Source organism: Tupaia chinensis, unplaced genomic scaffold (genome assembly GCF_000334495.1).
Source record: "Tupaia chinensis unplaced genomic scaffold, TupChi_1.0 Scaffold000381_1, whole genome shotgun sequence".
Taxonomy (NCBI): Eukaryota; Metazoa; Chordata; class Mammalia; order Scandentia; family Tupaiidae; genus Tupaia; species Tupaia belangeri.
This window is the reverse complement of record NW_006159883.1, coordinates 218,187-236,323: the sequence shown is the minus strand read 5'-3', so window position 1 is coordinate 236,323 and position 18,137 is coordinate 218,187. Positions and strand designations below refer to the sequence as shown.

The 18,137-nt window shown below is 39.7% G+C and overlaps 1 protein-coding gene across 2 annotated transcripts in view; it reads left to right on the top strand.

The window, feature by feature from the left end:
• Positions 1 to 240: 240 nt before the first annotated feature.
• PPIG (peptidylprolyl isomerase G) overlaps positions 241 to 18,137 on the top strand; it is a 54,187-nt gene continuing 36,290 nt past the window's right edge. The window contains exons 1-7 of one of the 2 annotated variants that reach the window (XM_006153557.3): positions 241 to 377; positions 10,813 to 10,867; positions 11,222 to 11,299; positions 11,389 to 11,463; positions 12,270 to 12,377; positions 13,026 to 13,070; positions 14,670 to 14,757. In XM_006153557.3, the coding sequence (XP_006153619.1) occupies positions 11,239 to 11,299; positions 11,389 to 11,463; positions 12,270 to 12,377; positions 13,026 to 13,070; positions 14,670 to 14,757 (377 nt within the window). In that variant the 5' untranslated portion in view covers positions 241 to 377; positions 10,813 to 10,867; positions 11,222 to 11,238. Of the gene's footprint in view, positions 378 to 487; positions 787 to 10,812; positions 10,868 to 11,221; positions 11,300 to 11,388; positions 11,464 to 12,269; positions 12,378 to 13,025; positions 13,071 to 14,669; positions 14,758 to 18,137 lie in introns of those variants that run through there. The other variant, XM_027773840.1, reaches the window with a different exon arrangement.

Here is an 18,137-nt window from a genome sequence, read left to right as displayed (position 1 = left end):
GGGCTTTCTTCCCAATATCCTGGTCGAGAATCAATAAATGTTTATTAAAAAGAGCACTTCATCTTACGAATGATACGATATCCTGCTGGTTATAAAAGTCCCCGGTGAACTCACACACGAGCTATTACGCTACCTGTAAGCTACTTATTTTAAAGGCCCCTGGAACTCCAGGAAGGGCGTGGTGACGCATGCACCGAACGCCGCTAGCTAGCGTCCACCTATCGTGACGAACTTCCGGCGCGACGCTTTCCCTCCACGCCGGGACTGGGCTGAGGGGGAGGGAGGCGGTTAGTGGGCTTTAGCGCCTTTTCTGGCGGCGGTATATTTGAAGCGCTTTAAAGGACCGGACCCAGGGAAAGGAAATTCTCCCGGTGCAGGTAAGTGGCGCGAGACTCGTGTGTTGGTGGCGTTATTTGCAGCAGTCCCGGCTTTCGAGAGCGGGAAGGACCTAGAGAGAGGGGCGGAGCCGGTGCAGCGGGCCGGGCCAAGCTAACCGTCTTCCTCTCGAGGTAGCAGGGCCGCTTGGGCCCGTAGGACGCCCCAGAGGATCGCGGCGCTGGCATTGCAGCAGCAGCTGAAAAGGACTTCCGGCCAAGCCTCACGGGCCTGGGAAACGGCCCTGCCTCTGCCAGCCCCCGCCCTCCCCACTCGGGCGCACAGTTCCCTCCCTGACGCATTTTGCCGCACAAGCTGTAATATGGCGGCAGCGACCGCGGCCTGAACTCTGGGAGACGGGTTGATTTTTGATGCTTCAAAATCGTAAGACCGAGCACTACTGTGGGGAAGGTAGGAGGTTTAGTGGGGAAGGGGGTGGCGCAACCTGACGTCCTGTCAGGTTAGGGTTGGAGGGTGACGGCCAAGGAGCCTGAATCACCAGGGTTAAAACTGTAGAGAAGCTTTTCTTCTACTCCGACCTTTTTTCTCCCACCGGGCAGCGGCTGTTGTGCATAGTTAAGTAGCACAGGCCACTCTGTTACAGATTTCCTGAAAACTCAAATCCAGGGTCTTACCCGAGCTCTCGCAAAGTTCTCGCATGCTTCTGAGCAGCTGTGAGCCTCTCTGGCCTTTTGGGGGAGGTAATTGCTCCGTAGGAGGAAGGTGATCGTAGGAAGAAGGTGATCGTTTTGAAGCTCTATATGCCATAAGAGGAAGTGTGCAAATTGGCTCATCTTTAGACTTTTAAGGAGCAAAGTCTAGTCTGCCGGCAAGGAGAATACCTAATCACTTTGTGTTTAAAAGCACCATTTTGTGCATTGATTTAGTTTCTTCCCATAACAGTACTTTCTGCGGGGTACCAAATTTTTGCATTAGGGATCACAAATACCACCACGGAACAATGAAATGTTTTCAGGTCCGATACTTACTTCAAGTACCTGAAACCAGGAAGGAGAACAATACGTCAGTCTGTGTGTCTTCCCCGTTCGGCAAGGAAGAGTGTCCAGTAGTTACCAGTTGGTAACAATGATGGAGAGATGATAGTGGTGAATATTTTATAGATTTTGAAATCATGCCATAAAATCCAGAAAAGGTACAGATATCAAGAATGGTTGCGAGACCAGCAAGGGGGGCCAAGTGGGTAAGGCGTTGTACTACCACCGAGGTTGAGTCCCAGACCCTGTGGCTTGAAACTCATACCGGGAGTAGGGAACCAGCAGTTAGCGTAATGGCTATGTCGCTGGACTCCCACGTAGTCGACCGCGGTTCGTGTCCCGGACCCGGTGGCTTAAAACTCACGCCGGGCGCGTGTGCGTGCGTGCCCAAGATCCCGAGAGGAGAATGGAGGAGAAGGGATTGCGGCGTGACCATCCCCCCTGGGAGGTGATTTCTCGCTTTCTGTCTCTCTGTCTCTCTCTGTCTGTCTGGCGAGCGCACGTGCCCTACAGTGAAAATCTCTCAAAAAAAAAAACAAAAAAAAAACAAAAAAAAACCTCATACCGGGAGTCTGTGCGTGCCCACAATTCTGAGAGAATGAAGAAGGGATTGCAGCCTGCTCATCTCCCGTAGGGTTCCTCGCTTTCCCTCTCTATGTTGCTCCATCAAGCCCACGCACCCAATAGCAAAAATCTAAAAAAAAAAGATTGCTTTCATCTTTCCTTTTTTTGGGGGTAGAGAGGTTTTTGCTATAGGGTGCGTGTATTCACCAGAGAGAAAGCGAGAATCACCCCCTGGCGGGATGACCATGCCGCAAGATCTTGGGCACACAGGCGCCCTTTGTGAGTTTTAAGCCACCATATTTGGGACTCAACCGCAGTCGACTACATGGGAGTCCAGCGACATAGCCATTACACCAACTGCTGGTCCCCAGCTTTCATGTTTTTTATATATTAGAAAACTTACTCCTTTTAACAACACTCCCATGCTTTTTAAAAAATTATTTAGAATGGGATTATTCCTATAACAACTTAGATAGTTCTCTGTCTTAAAGAGTAATTCAAATTGTTTTAACTCTTTCTTTATGTTACAAGATGATTGATGCTTATAAGTCTTTTTTTTTTTTTTGAGAGGTTTTTTTTTTTTTTTTTTTTTTGCTATAGGGCGGATGCACAGCCAGAGAGACAGAGAGATAGGAAGCAAGAAATCACCTTCCCCCCCCTCCAGGGGGGATGGCCACGCTGCAATCCCTTCTCCTCCATTCTCCTCTTGGGATCTTGGGCACATATGCACATACGCCCGGCGTGAGTTTAAGCGACCGGTTCTGGGACTCGAACTGCGATCAGCCACATGGGAGTTCAGTGACATAGCCATTACACTAACTGCTGGTCCCCTTATAAGTCTTGATATACAGGATTATTGACATCCTGTATGTTCTTGGATCATAGCAGGATCCTGTGCTGTTGAAATGGTGGTTGCTTCTTAAGGCATTTTGTCTTTGTGGGCATTAGTTGTCAGGGTTGTTTTTCCATGTTCTCAGAAGTGTACAAATATACAATGACTCCTATGTAAAGTTTTTGTCTTTTTGACATTTTGCATATTTTTGTTTCTGTCAGTCAGCATCTTATTCTTCTTGCAAAGAGAAATTGGTAGGCATTCATAAAAGAAGGATGAACTATCAGTTTTAATTGGGACATTATCTGTGATTAGTTCTTTAAATGGTTGAGCTTTTAAAAATACTTTTTGATCTCCATCACTTATTGCTTTAGGGTATTTTTACAAAATAGCGTTGGCTATTTTTAGTATCATGGTGTGGCTAAGGTGGCTTTCATGTGTAATAGAAATCCATAGATAATTAATTCAGATGGTTTGAAGAGGTTTTTTTTTTTTTGAAATCTTTCCACCATACTGTGCTATTAAGTTCTTTTTTGTTTTCCTTGTTATAGTGTGCATATGCTAACAGGGGTAAAGGTGCTTCAGGTGAAAAAGCACCCCCTGGGGGAATGGCCCTGCTGCAATATCTTCTCTCAAGATTTTGGGCATGCCTCTGTGCATGCACATGTGCCCAGCATGTTCTTCAAGCCCCCTGGTCCAGGACTGTTAACTGTCCAGTCTGCTGTGTGGGCTCCAGCTGCCTTAACCACCATGCCAGTAGCTGGCCCTGAATGCTTTCTTGACTTTTTTTTTTTTTTTTTGGCTGCAGACTGTGTGTACTCATTGGAGAGAGACGGAGAGGGATAGGGGAAGGTGAGAAAACACCCTTCAGGGTGATGGCCAAGCTGCGATCCATTCTTCTCTTGAGATTTGGCGCACTCACGCTAGGTGTCCAACTTGCTATCAAGTCTAGGACCTGAACTGTGCAGTTGACTATAGGGGATCCAGCTGCCTTAACCACTGTATAACTGACCGGCCCACTTGCTTTTAATATTAAGATTCAATTTTCTTTTTAGATTTTTGCCATAGGACACATGTGCTTGCTGAAGAGAAAGAAGGAAAGTGAGAAATTTCCCTCCCCAGGGAATGGCCATACTGCAATTCTTTCTCTTCAGTTCTTTGTAGATTTTGGGCACACGTATAAGCTGCCAGTCTGGGCTCTGCAGAGTTGGCCATGTATGATCCAATGACTTAATCACCAGTCACCTACTGGCCCTCAGTTTTCATTTTTAAGTGTCAGTGATTTTGCCTTGGTTTAATGTATATGTAGTCACTGTAAGAGCTAGGTGTATTTTTATTTTGGTGCAGCAAAACTTGCATCTTGAAGTGTATTATAGGTAGTATTACAGATATTTAGAGAAAATAGCTATGACTGGATCTTTGTCATAGGGCCAGATAGTAAAAACTTTTCTTTAGAGTGAGTGATTAAAATGATTGCAAACTTATTGAAATTTAACTATGTAATATTTATTGAAGTCAATCTTTGCTATTAAAGTGTTACAGAAAAATTATTTAATTCATCAATTTTTAAAAGGAATGAGTCAAACTTGTATGTTAACCTACTGTTATGTGTGCACTTTAGCTTAATATTTATTCACATTAACCTACTGTGTTATGGTCATATGATGGAAAGAAAAATAAGCCCTTATCTGGATTTTTGATTTTTAAGTTTTGCTAGAGGGCATTTTTATTTGCTGTAGAGAAGCAGCAGGGAGGGAGGGAAACGATAAAGGGAAAATGAAAAAGCGCCCCTATGGGGAGTGGTTACACAGCCATCCCCCTCGTTCATTTTCCCCTCCTTTCAAGATTTTGGGCATGTGTGCACACACTAGCATGTTTCTCAAATCAGGGGGTGCAGGACTCTGACTGCACAATTGGCTTGTGGGATCCAGCCTCCTTAACCACTAGGCCACAGGCTGGCCCTATCTGCAATATTTTAATAAACTATGGGATCATCTGAAAAGTCATGATGTATTTTTTTATGCAAAAATGTGCCCTGATTTTTATGACGACCCAATAGCTTATACAGTGAAGTCGTAGAGAGTACTAAATCAGAAATTTTGCTTTTTTCCATTTGTTCTATATGGTTTGTGACCCAGCCACTTGCTGCATATGATTGCTCTGCAAGTTGAGACCACATGGGGGGATTCCCATGGCCATCCTAAAAAAGGCCTGTAATCTCAGCTACTTTGGAGTCTGAAGCAGAAAATACATGACTTGGCGAAGATCCCATGTAAAATAACACCTCATATACACATAGAGGAAAAAAAAATTAGAAGATTTAATCAGATTATCTTATAAAGGTCCTTCAAACTCCCAAGTCTGATTTTTTTTTTTTTAAATGTGGGAATGACTGGATTAAATAACACACACAAGAAATATGTAGGTGTATCTCTGAAGACAGTGGGGTAGGTTTATAAGAACTTAGATAATTGTTTATAAGAACTTAGATAATTGTTTATAAGAACTTAGATAATTGTTTATAAGAACTTAGATAATTGTGGCTACAACATTTGAAAGTATTAGCAGAGATTTCCCAATTAGAATTTGTTTTTGTGATTTAGTACTACCCCAGTGTATATTTTTATGTGTTTCAGATTGTATGTGTACTAAGTGTGTAATATCTTTATCATATCCTTATTTAACACTGAATTTAGCAACATTAAATATTCTCTTTTGTTTTCTCTTTTTTTGGAGAGGTTTTTGCTATAGGGCACGTGCACTCTCCAGAAAGACAGAGAGAGACAGAGACAAAAAGCAAGAAATCACCCCCCCAGGGGGATGGCCACGCCACAATCCCTTCTTCATTCTCCTCTCAGGATCTTGGGCATGCACGCACACGCGCCCACTGGGTCCGGGACTCAAACCGCAGGTGACTACATGGGAGTCCAGTGACAACCATTAGCAACTGCTGGTCCCTATGTTTTCTAAAGAATTTAAGGATTTCAGAAAGACCTATCCACTGTTAACTCATATTACTGCCTGTATGGTGGTTTTGTCAGCATGGTGGTTGTGTCAAAGCCATTGTGTTTGTCAGAAAAAGGCACTGTGTGGAAGAGCATAGTTGTCTTTTATTTATTTATTTAATTCGATTTGCTATTACTATTTTTTTAATTTGACAAGAGGAGAGAGAAAAAGGGAAAGTGAGAAAGCAACCCACCAGGTCTGGGACTTGAACCATGGTCGACCACGTGGGAATCCGGCACCTTCAACCACCATGCTACCTGCCAGCCCACATAGTTGTCTTTTCTAACACTTACTTCAAATTGTTAATTTTTAATTAATTATCAATCTGGCATTCATAAATGTATTCAGATACATTCAAAACAGTACATTCTCATTTCTCATTTGCTGTGTGAATTACATTAGGAGTGGACAAAAGAGGTTGATAAGAATGTTAATTTGCTTTCATTGAAAATCTCTAAAAATCTGATTGGCTAGCCAGGTTGCACATTGGTTGGAGCAGCTGGAGCCTACCTGACCAACTGTGCAGCAGTTCCAAGTCTTGTACCTGGTGACTTGAGAGACATACCAGGCACATGTGCATGCAAGTCCAAAGTCCTGGGAGAAGGGATTGTGGCCTGGTCATTCTTGAGGGGTGATTTCTTACTTTCTCTCCTTGTCTCTTCAGTGTGTGCCTATGGCTTATAACAAACTAGAAAAAAAATGCAACATTTTAATTAACTGTACTTAGAGATAGAAATCTTGTATAGAAAATTGTTTCCTATTTTATGAAATTTAGCAGATGAGAACACCTCATGTCTGTTTCTTAGTTCTGAACTGAAGAGTGGATTCAGTAAAAAGAAGAAAATCACTTTCTTAATAGAATGCAGTCTCATAGGCAGATCTAGGAAATGAGTTATATTTGAATTTTGCTGTAGGCGGAGAGGATGGTTGCTGGTAGGCTGCAGGAGACTACTGATTATGGATAAATATATTAGCAATACCCCATGTGAGAAGCAGTATATATAAGGGAGGAGCATTGGATTATGATAGAAGAGCCTATTTCTGCATATCCTTGATTCACCTAGCATTCTTTTTGATAATATAGTTCTGTGTGAATCACTGTGCTTAGCGTTAAAGATAAAAAGATTGAGTTGGCAGAATTTACAAACAAGTTTAGTATAAAAAGAGTAAGATTACGTACGTAAGAAATACTGAGTCCTGAACCAGCAGTTAGCGTAATGGCTGGGTCACTGGACTCCCATGTAGTTGATCGCGGTTCGAGTCCTGAACCCGGTGGCTTAAACTCAGTGCCAGGCACTGGTGCGTGCGTGCCCAAGATCCCGAGAGGAGAATGGAGGAGAAGGGATTGTGGCGTGGCCATTCCCCTTGGGGGGTGATTTCTCACTTCCTGTCTCTCTGTCTCTCTGTCGAGTGCATGTTGACCATATTGTCAACTTTTAAAAAATGGAAACCGGGGCCAGCAGATGGCATAGTGGTTACGTCCCTAGACTCCCACATGTTTGACCACAGTTCGAGTCCTGGACTTGGTGACTTGAAAATCACACCAGGTACATGTGTGCTCCAGATCCAAGGAGGAGAATGGAGGAAAAGGGATTGTGGCATAGTCATCCCCCCTGGTGGGTGATTTCTCACTTTCCCTTTTACTGGCTCTCTCTCTTTAACAAAAAAAAAAAGTGCTATCTTGACTCTCTCATACTTTGTGAAACTTCAGGTGTAATAAAAACACTACCTTGTTGCATCTTTGTCCTTTTCCTGCTATTCTTCAGTTATATTATTTTAGGGTGAATATGGAAATTTTTATGAAACTACAATGCTAAATGTTTTAGACATAAACTTGTTACCTGATTGTTTTAAAATTTTATGTAGGGCTTGAGTACTCACTAGGGAGAGAGAGAAAGTGAGAAAAGCACCTCCTGGGAACCAGCAGTTAGGATAGTGGCTATGTCGCTGGACTCCCACGTAGTCGACTGCGGTTCACGTCCCGGACCTGGTGGCCTAAAACTCACTCCGGGCGCGTGTGCGTGCGTACCCCAGATCCCAAGAGGAGAATGGAGGAGAAGGGATTGCGGCGTGGCCATCCCCCCGGAGGGTGATTTCTCTCTTTCTGTCTGTCTGGCTGGCGAGCGCACACACCCTATAGCGAAAACCTCTCCAATAAAAGAAAAGCACCTCCTGAAGGAGGATGGCCATGCTACATTCCCTTCTCCATTTTCTTCTCAAGATTTTGGACTACATGTACACAAGTCCTGCCTGATTTTCAGACTGCTAGGTCTGGGACTTGAACTGTGCTAGTGGCCATGTGGGATCTAACTGCTTTAACCACCGTAATGCTGGCTGACCCACTCTCACTTTTATTTTTATGAAATGCATTTGTTGTGAAGTTTATAAATCTCTCTGTGTCTCTCCAGCAAACACCCGCTCGCTGCCTGTAGCAAAAAAATTTATAAAAATAAAAAAAGTTTATAAATCTCTCTTAATTTGCCAGATGGTACAGACACGTGCCTGAGGGAAAGGGAGAAAGCACCCACTAATAGGATATAGTCACACAATCCTTTCTCCATTTTCCGTTCTTGTCAGATTTTGGTTATGCATGCACACATGCCTGGCATATTTTTCAAACCAGGTCCAGTACTCATTGTGGTCATTCAGGTGTTTAATGCTCTTCCTTTAACCTTTAAGCTAAAGAGCCAACCTGCATTTCATAATATTAAAAAATTTATTGCCATACAGAAATGACTGATGTTAATAAACACTGAAAACAACACAATCATAATCCGCACAGGAAACAAATATAAAATTATTAAAAACTATGGTTAAGTGTTGAGATTTAATTAATTTGTATAATTTTTTTCAGTGAGCTTATTGACTTTATTGCTTTTCTTAACTAAATTTTATTTTTTGAGAAGAGTAGATTAGATACGGTATCATTCGGATTTCTGAAAAGGTCAGACAGGTGAGGTGAGTGAGTACATGAGGTCAGGTTGATAATAAATGGTAACATTCATTAAAATAATAATAGGCAGTAGTTGGAACTAGGTCAAACTAGAACATATATCTCATCTAGTGGGAGAACTATGCTAATTGCTCTACAGAAATGGAGCACAGTGCCAGGTATTTTTTCCCCAAGAAAGATCCAAACCTAGATTTTATAGATAATAGCTGCAACTATAGACTAGACAAAGGTAGAACTGAAGAAAGCAATCTCATTTACTATAGTCACAAAAAAGTTTAAGATACTTAGGACTAAATCTAACCAAGAAAGTCAAAGACTTTTACAGGGAAAACTATGAAAATCTTAAAAAAGAAATTGAAAATGTCACGAAAAAGTGGAAGGACATCCAATGTTCTTGGATTGGGAGAATTAATATAATCAGAAGGGCTATCCTACCCAAATTAATCTACATATTTAATGTAATCCCTATCAGATTATAAGAGATACTATTCATAGATCTAGAAAAGACAATCATAGAATTTGTTTGGAATCATAAAAGACACTGTATTGTCAAAGCAATACTGTGCAAGAAGAGTTGAGTGGGCAACATTTTATTTCCTGACCCCCAAATATATTACAGAACTGTGATAATCAAAACAGCATGGCATTGGCACAAAAACAGGCAGATGGACCAATGAAACAGAATAGAGACCCCAGAAATATGTTTTCAACAAAGGGTACCAGTGAATCCAGTAGAAAAGGATAACCACTTTAACAAATGGTGCTGGAAAAACTGGCTATCCATCTGCAGAGAGATGAATCTGAACTCCTGTCTCACTGTATTCTAGTATTCTTAAGACAACTCATAAATTATTTTATCAAAAATTGCATGAGCGGGAATGGTGGCACCCGCCCTATGGCAAAAATTGCATGAGCTGGGACCAGCAGTTTGTGTAATGACTGTCGCTGGACTCCCATGTAGTCAACCACGGTTCGTGTCCCAGACCTGGTGGCTTAAAACTCATGCCGGGCACATGAGCGTGCGTGCCCAAGATCCCTAGAGGAGAATGAAGGAGAAGGGATTATGGTAAGGCCATCCCCTCTGGGGGTGATTTCTCGCTTTCTGTCTCTATGTCTCTCTCACAAACACACGCTCCCTATAGCAAAAACCTCGCCAAAAAAAAAAAAGTTGCATGAGCTTATTAACTTTTTTGTCTCTCTTTTGCTCTCTGTCTCTCCATCTCTCTCTCTTTCTCTCAGGTGAGCTCACTTGCCCTATGGCTAAAATATCTTAAAAAATTTTGTGGCATAATCAGAAGTATACCCACACTGTGGAGCTGGTAACCACATGGTGACCACAGTTTGAGCCTCCAGCCCAGTCAGCCTGGAAACACATGGGGCACATTCCTGTTTGTCTAGAATCCTGGTGGGCTGAAGGACTGCATGAAGGGAATTGTGGTGTGACCAAACCCTGTGGAAGGTGCTTTTTGCGCTTGCTCACTACATTTCTACCTGCTCTATCATCTACCTGCTCTATCATGAATAAAAATGTTAATATCGTATCAAAATAATTTGTTAAATAATAGCCCCCTGCTTTGTAGGTCAAAGCTGTTGCAGTCACTAATTTTGTGTGTATGTGTCTATATTGGTGTGTCTTTAAAAGCTGTCATTCATTATCAAAAAGTAGTCTCATGTAAAAGTTAATGTTCTTTTACTCAAAATATCAATGTATCATAAATACCCCTTTTTCTTCCTAGACTTATTTTGGTTGTTTAGGAATTTAAATGTGTTTCTTTTTGAATGTCTAACTTATTTATTTATTTATTTATTTAAGAGATTTTAACTATAGGTTATGCATGTGTGCTCGTCAGAGAGACAGAAAGTGAGAACTCACCCCCAGGGGGGATGGCCACACTGCAATCCCTTCTTCATTCTCCTCTTGGGATTTTGGGAATGCATGCACAGGTGCCCGGTGTGAGTTTGAAGCCACTAGTTCTAGGACTTGAACCATGGTTGACTACGTGGGAGCCCTATGACATAACCATTATGCCATCTGCTGGTCCCAAAAGCCTCAAATTTTAATCAGAACTCTCATTTTTCTTTTCTAGGAGAAAAAAGATTGGATCAACTGTCTTTTTTTTTTTTTTTGGTCTTCAACTAAAGGTAATCTGCCTGTTGACTTCACTAATCATACAGTTATTATAATTTTCTCTTGGACTGTCAGTTTATATTTGGTTAATAAAGTACAATAAAGTACTTTATTGTTGTATGATAATATTGGTTGTATGATAATAACTAAGCTTTATCTTTCAAGTCTTTTCTGTTTCTTTTTTCCTGGAAAATACAAAATATCTGTAGAAAGAAAGGACTAATAATTATGTTTATCTTATAAAAGTAAATATAAGAATTAATTCAAACCATGATTCTAGTTTATGCTTCAGGGTTTATTTCCCCTAAAATTTATGAAAAATCTTTGCTATTTTATTTTTTTTGTCTAAAACTCTGTTTTACTCATAGGTTGAAGTATTGGAGCCATGGGAATAAAGGTTCAACGTCCTCGATGTTTTTTTGACATCGCTATTAACAATCAACCTGGTAAGATTACTAATGTTTCTAGTTAACATTTATAAATGAGTATTTTTTCAGTTTGTAAGGAGGTTTAAACAAAATGCCTTCTTTTTCAGCTGGAAGAGTTGTCTTTGAATTATTTTCTGATGTGTGCCCCAAAACATGCGAGAATTTCCGTTGTCTTTGTACAGGTTTGTTTATATTTTCAATTGTCCTGATAGTCCCATTTGACTATGCTTGCTTTAAGTATTTATATTTTATATTTCTTTGTGCACATTACTTTTAATATGAAGATTGTGCTGCACTGATTAGGACTTGAAAGTAATGAGACTGGCCACATTGCTTTGTGGTTAGGGGGCCAAGTCCCTTGCATGGCCAACCGCAGTTAGAATACTAGCTCTGGCGGCTTGAAAACACGCTGGTTACATGTGGGTATTTGCCAAAACCTTGATAGGATAGAGAAATAGAGGAGGAAGGATTACAATATGACTAGTCCACGTTAGAGGATGCTTTCTCCCCCTCTCCTTCTCTCTGGTGAGCACATGTACCCTCTGGCAATAGACAAAAAGAATATTAATTGTAATGGGAGATTATGAGGAGATTGATTTCCATACTTGTCAAAAAAATGTGAATCAGTTTTTTTTTTTTTAATCATTTAATTCTATTTGTTGTTAGTATTTATTATTAATATTTTTTAATTTGACCAGAGAGAGAGATGAGAGAAAGGGAAGGAGAGAAAGCAAGCCGCCAGGTCCAGGACACAAACCGTGGTCAGCCATACAGGAGTCTAGCGTAGTAACCATCACACTACCTGCCAGACCCTGTAAATTGTTTTGTTTTTTTTTTAATTGCTGAAGGGGGTGAATAGTCTATTGTTTAAAGAAGTCTATAAAGTTCAAGGCTTTCGTTTAGCAAAAGTTTTTGCCATTAATTTTGCTTTATCACTACTTCCGTGATTTCCTTTTTTTATGTGTTCTCTGAATTTTTCTCTATACAGGTGAAAAAGGGACAGGAAAGTCAACTCAAAAGCCATTACATTATAAGAGTTGTCTCTTTCACAGAGTTGTCAAGGATTTTATGGTTCAAGGTGGTGACTTCAGTGAAGGTGAGACTTTGATTACTATAAAAGAAAATAATTTATTTGCATTCTTAAATATCACAGATCTCAACAAGTCTGTATCTTAGTTCAGTTATATTCTCACTCCACTTAGTCTTTAATCAAACGATCATAGCAGTTCTCTTAGAAATATATAAAAGAAGGAAGCACATAGTAAATAATTTCACCTTTGATACATGGATTAATTTTACAACTTTGTTTCTTGATGCAAAAGACTATCTCTTCGTAATCTATAGTGTGTGATTTTTGTCACGATTGATCATCTTTAATATGCATAGTATTTACTTTATTTCTTAAAAACAGGGAAGTTGTATTTTAGATACTTTGAGAGGATGTCATTAATTCCTGTTAAAAAGCCTCTATAATCATCGTTGGAATCTGAAAGGGTTTTTAATCAATAATAGCTTATTAGGTTTTGTCACTTTCTTACCATGTATCTAGGGGAAATGAAGTAATTTAGGATCCTATGATTATTAACATTGAATTATTATTTGCTATGATTCATTGTGACCCTTTAAGTAGTGTTGATTGAAAAAAAATCATTAGAACACCTACTTTATAAGAAGTATTTTGTTTAGGTAGCACCTTCAAAGAGCTTAGTATCTTGAGAGTCTTAAGAGTCTTTTTTATTCCTAGGCAATGGGCGAGGAGGGGAATCTATTTATGGAGGATTTTTTGAAGGTAAAGATGTTAACATTTAAATTATGTTTTTAGTGTTTTCATTATATTATACTCATTTGATTCAATAAGATTATTCATCTAACAGTATGTAATAAACAAGCATCACTTAACAAAGGGGGTATATTTTGAGAAATGTGCAGCTAGGCAATTGAGCTATTGTGCTAACATAATATAGTGTTATTACATAAACCTGAATGATATAGCATACTCTACACTTAGTCTATGGGGCATAATCTATTGTTCCTAGGCGACAAGCCTGTATAGCATTTTGCTGTACTGAATGAATACTCGAGGTGTTTATAATACAATGGTGTTTGTGTATCTAAACATATCCAAGATTAGAAGACAAAGTTCTCTTTGTATTAAGTGATGCTTTTGCAGATGTTAATGAGTGCAGATTAAATAATAGCATCTGTGCTCAGGAATGGAACACATGAAATGTAAAAGAATTTCACCGGACTCTCTTGTTTTTCAGGAGAGTTTTTGTTTTTGTTTAAATAAGTAAAGAAAGTTATGTTTCTCCCCCACCATTAATTGTAAAAGGCCAATATAAATGGAGAGAAGGAGGATTGACTCAGCATTTGGGTTTATAAGCAGGGTATAGAAAATTTAAAAACATTTTATTTTTTGAAGTTTTTACTAGAGAGTGAGTGCACTCACCCGACAGAAAGGGACAACAAGCAGCAAAGTTAGACATCACTCCCCAGTGGGGATGGCATTATACTCTCTTCTCTACTCTCAGAGTTTTAGGCATGCACACACTTGCTCCTGGTATGATTCTCAAGCTACTGGTCTAGGACTCAAACCGTGTAGTCTGCCACATGAGATCTAGTACCTTAACCTCTCTGGCCCTGGAAATTTTTAATATTTTAATTTGAACCAGCTTTGGTATGTTGGTTAAGGCAGCTAGATTCTGCTAGGCCAACTGCTCAGTTAAAGTCCTGGAACCAGTGGATTGAGAAACACACAAGGTTTGTGTGTGCAAGTATGTGTACACAAAATCCCAAAGGGAGGTAGAGATGGAGAAGAGATAGCAGTATAACCATTTCTGGGGGTGCTTTTCACTTTGCTTCTGTCTCTCTTCCTGATGAGTATATATGCCCTTTGTACGTACATACACACTCATTAATCTAAAAGGATGGGAGGAGAGATGATTCATATTTGATTTTTTTCCTTTCATAATTTAACTTTGTCATCTAAGTTGTGTCTGGCACTAAAGAACACATCAGGTATAAAGAGGAGTGAAGAGCAGGGACCAGCAGTTGGCGTAATGGCTTTGTCGCTGGACTCCCATGTAGTCGACCGTGGTTCAAGTCCTGGACCCGGTTGCTTAAAACTCACGCTGGGTGTGTGTGTGTGCATGCCCAAGATCCCGAGAGGAGAATGGAGAAGGGATTGCAGCATGGCCATTCCCCCCTGGGGGGGGAAGGGGGGTGATTTTTTGCTTTCTGTCTCTCTGGCGAGTGCACACGTCCTATAGCAAAAATCTCTCCCCCCCCAAAAAAAAAAGAGTGGAGAACATGTCAGCTATGAAGAGGAGTAGAAATGAATTATTTTGGATGTTATGCTTATAATTTGACTGAGAACTTTCCTCTATAGATGAGAGTTTTGCAGTTAAACACAACAAAGAATTTCTCTTGTCAATGGCCAACAGAGGAAAGGATACAAATGGTTCACAGTTCTTTATGTAAGTATTTATGATCTGATCATTTAAAATGTCCCGTATTTGGTCTATTGTTTCTCTTTGTACTGTAATCACTTATAAATAGAAGAGAAATTCATAAAAAGGGGAGTTATTGAAGCACAGGTTACAAAGAATTGTTGAAAAGGGGAAAATTGCTCAAGGTGGGGATTTGAACTTTGCTGCTAAACTTTGAACTACAGAGCTCATCAGGAGATCACAGGTCTAAATGGGTTCCCAGTGGCTAAATTAGGATAATTCAAGCATCAAAATAAATAACAATAACATTAGATTATAATCAAATAGGAATCCAGGAATCTATACTGGTGTAATAAATAAATAAATAATGAAGGGAGGGTCAGCCAGTAGCATGGTGGATAAGGTGGCTGGATCCTACATGGCTGACTGCATGGTTTTAGTCCTGGACCCAGGGCTTGAAAATCATGCAAGGGGCATATGTATACATTACCAAAATCCTAAGAGGAGAATGGAGGAGTAGGAATTGCTCTAGCTTTACCTCTCTCTCTCTGTTCTCTTTCTGGTGAGCACATGAGTCATATAGCAAAATAAAAATGAGATAGAAGGGAAAGCTTTTCCCTTAATAGAATGTCAACTGATAAATAAAGGTATGTTGGGGTGAAGTTGGAAAAGTCACCATTTTGTAGTCATTACAATAGTTGATTCAGGCAAGAATCTTCTAAGCATACTAAATGTAGAGGGACAACTTTAATGGAAATGGTATTTGTATCCACTATCTATAAGTTGCTTAATTACAAAGAATAGAACAGAGTCCTCATTAGTTTCAGATTCTGTATTTGTAAATTCACTTACTTGCTAAAATTTATTTGTAACCTTGATGTCAGTACTCTTAAAGTTTTTCAGTATGACCACAAGATTGTGACTAGGGCTTTTCTTATCCTGTGAGTACAGATTTGCACAGTAGCCTTGAACTCTCTTGGTCTCTGAGGAACTTAATTTTGAGTCCTATGTTTATTCTAGTGTTTCCCAATTTCATTTTTAAAAAATTTTAAATATTTATTTTTTTCAATTTTGCAATAGGGCATGTGCACTCAAAGAGAGAGAGGAGGGAAAGTGAGGAAGCAAGCCACCAGGTGTGGGACTTGAACTACTGTTGGCCATGTGGGCATCTAGTGCCTCAATCAACATGCCACCTGGTAGCCCCAATTCCAATTTTGTTATTCCCTTCAACAGTGAGGAACCTGTCTTTTGTTATCTTTAATAATCCTACTCATTTGCTGAATCATAGAATAAACAATTATGTCTTTCACTACTGTGAAAAAGAACCTACTATAATTCACTATTTATAATTATTTATTTTAGACAGATTATGTATTTTTTAAAAAGTTAGTGACTTAGAGTAGAACTTTTTTTTGGGAAAGAAGTGTGTTTTGTTTTTGTTTTTGGAGAGATTTTTGCTATAGGCCGTTTACACTTGCCAGAAAGACAGAGACAGACAGAGAGATAGAAAGTGAGAAATCACACCACAGGGGGGATGGCCACACCGCAATCTTCTCTCCTCCATTCTCTTCTCCGGATCTTGGGCATGCACGCACATGCGCCTGGCATGAGTTTAAGCCACCGGGTCCGGGACTCAAACTGTGATTCATTGCATGGGAGTCCAGCATCATAGCCATTACGCTAACTGCTGGTCCCGAAAGAGATTTTTTTTTTTATAGAGTGTGTGTGCTCCCTGGAGTGAGAGAAAGGGAAAGTGAGAAATCACTCCCTGGGGGAATTGCCACTCACAATTCCTTCCCCTCCATTCTCCTTCTGGGATCTTGAGCCCCCCAGGCACACATGCCTGGGGTGAATTTCAAGCCACCAAGCCTGGGACTTAAACCATGATTAGCTATGTGGAAGTCCAGCAACGTAACCACTGTACCATCTTCTGGCTCCTAGTTTAGTACTTTTTTGTGTGGTTTTATAAATTACTCAAAATATATTAGGTTTGCTTGTTTCTGATTATATTTTGTTTTGTTCTCTCTTGACTGTTTTATTTTCACTTTTTAAGTTTATAAAGTATTAACATGATTTCAAAAGTCAAAACAAAAAGAATAACCTTAAAGTGTCATTCATATTGAACCCTTCTTCATTCCCATCCCCCTTTTTCATCCTATTCCCATTCAACCGTGGTAGCAACCAGCCCTGAGATTTTTTTATTTATCTTCCTTTCTTTTTGTTAAGTAAACATAAAAAACACACATTTAAAAAATTTTTCCATCTGCTGGTCCTGGGTCTTTAATTTTTTTCAATAAAAACAATCTGTATTACCTCTCTATTGTAGAAAATTACAAAAACACAGATAAGCCAAAAAAACAAAAAAGGTATCCAGAACAACTTTAATATTTAGTAAATATGTTTTCATATGGTCCAGTTATTGAATACATTTTTATGTGTTAATTTATTATTTGAATGCACTGTGTATTGCTATTTTCATTTGGACATTTGGTTGCCTTCTTGTTTTTCAAATTGCTACAATGAATATTGTGCCTAATGTTTGATGAGTTTTTTTTAACATACCTTGTTAGAAGCCGACTTAGTGAGACCAGCAAATGACACAGTGGTTATGTCACTAGACTCCCACGTAATCAACCACAATTAGAGTCCTAGACCTGGCAACTTAAAGCTCATGGAGGTCTCATGCACGGCACATGTGCATGCATGCCCCAAACCCCCAAACATGTCTACATATTTTAAAGCCCTTCTGTATATATTGCTACAATGATTATCAGCAGTAAAGCCTAAATAGTATGTAAGTGCTGTTAACTTCATCATATCCTCAACAACACAGTATTATTAAATATCTTCTTCTCTATAAAAAATTCTTCCTGAGAACAGATGGTATAGCAGTTACATCACTGGACTTCCACATGGCCGACTATGGTTTGAGTTCCAGAGCCGGTGGCTTGAAAATCATGCTGGGTGCGTGTGTGTGCATGCCCAGGATCCCGAGGAGAATGGAGGAGAAGGGATTGCTGAGTAGCTATTCCCTTGGGAATTGATTTCTCACTTTTCCGCTCACTCTATCTGCCCCATCCCCACCCCCCAACAAGCACACACAACCTAAGGCAAAAACTTCTTAAAATAAATAAATTCTTCCCTTGGTAACCAGAATCCTCATTTAAGTTCACATAATCTTTAATATGTACTCAGAATCTTGTATATGATATGTTGATTTCTCCTATTTCTAGATAATGCTGTTTCTGTGTTTTATTATGTTAAAGGAAACAACCAGGTTTTAGAGAGCTTTAGTTTGTTTTTTTTTTTAGAGAGAGAGAGTTTATTTTTGCTGCAGGGCACATGTGCTTGCTGAGACAGACAGAAATTGAGAAATCACTCCCGGGGGTAACGCCACACCTTAATCC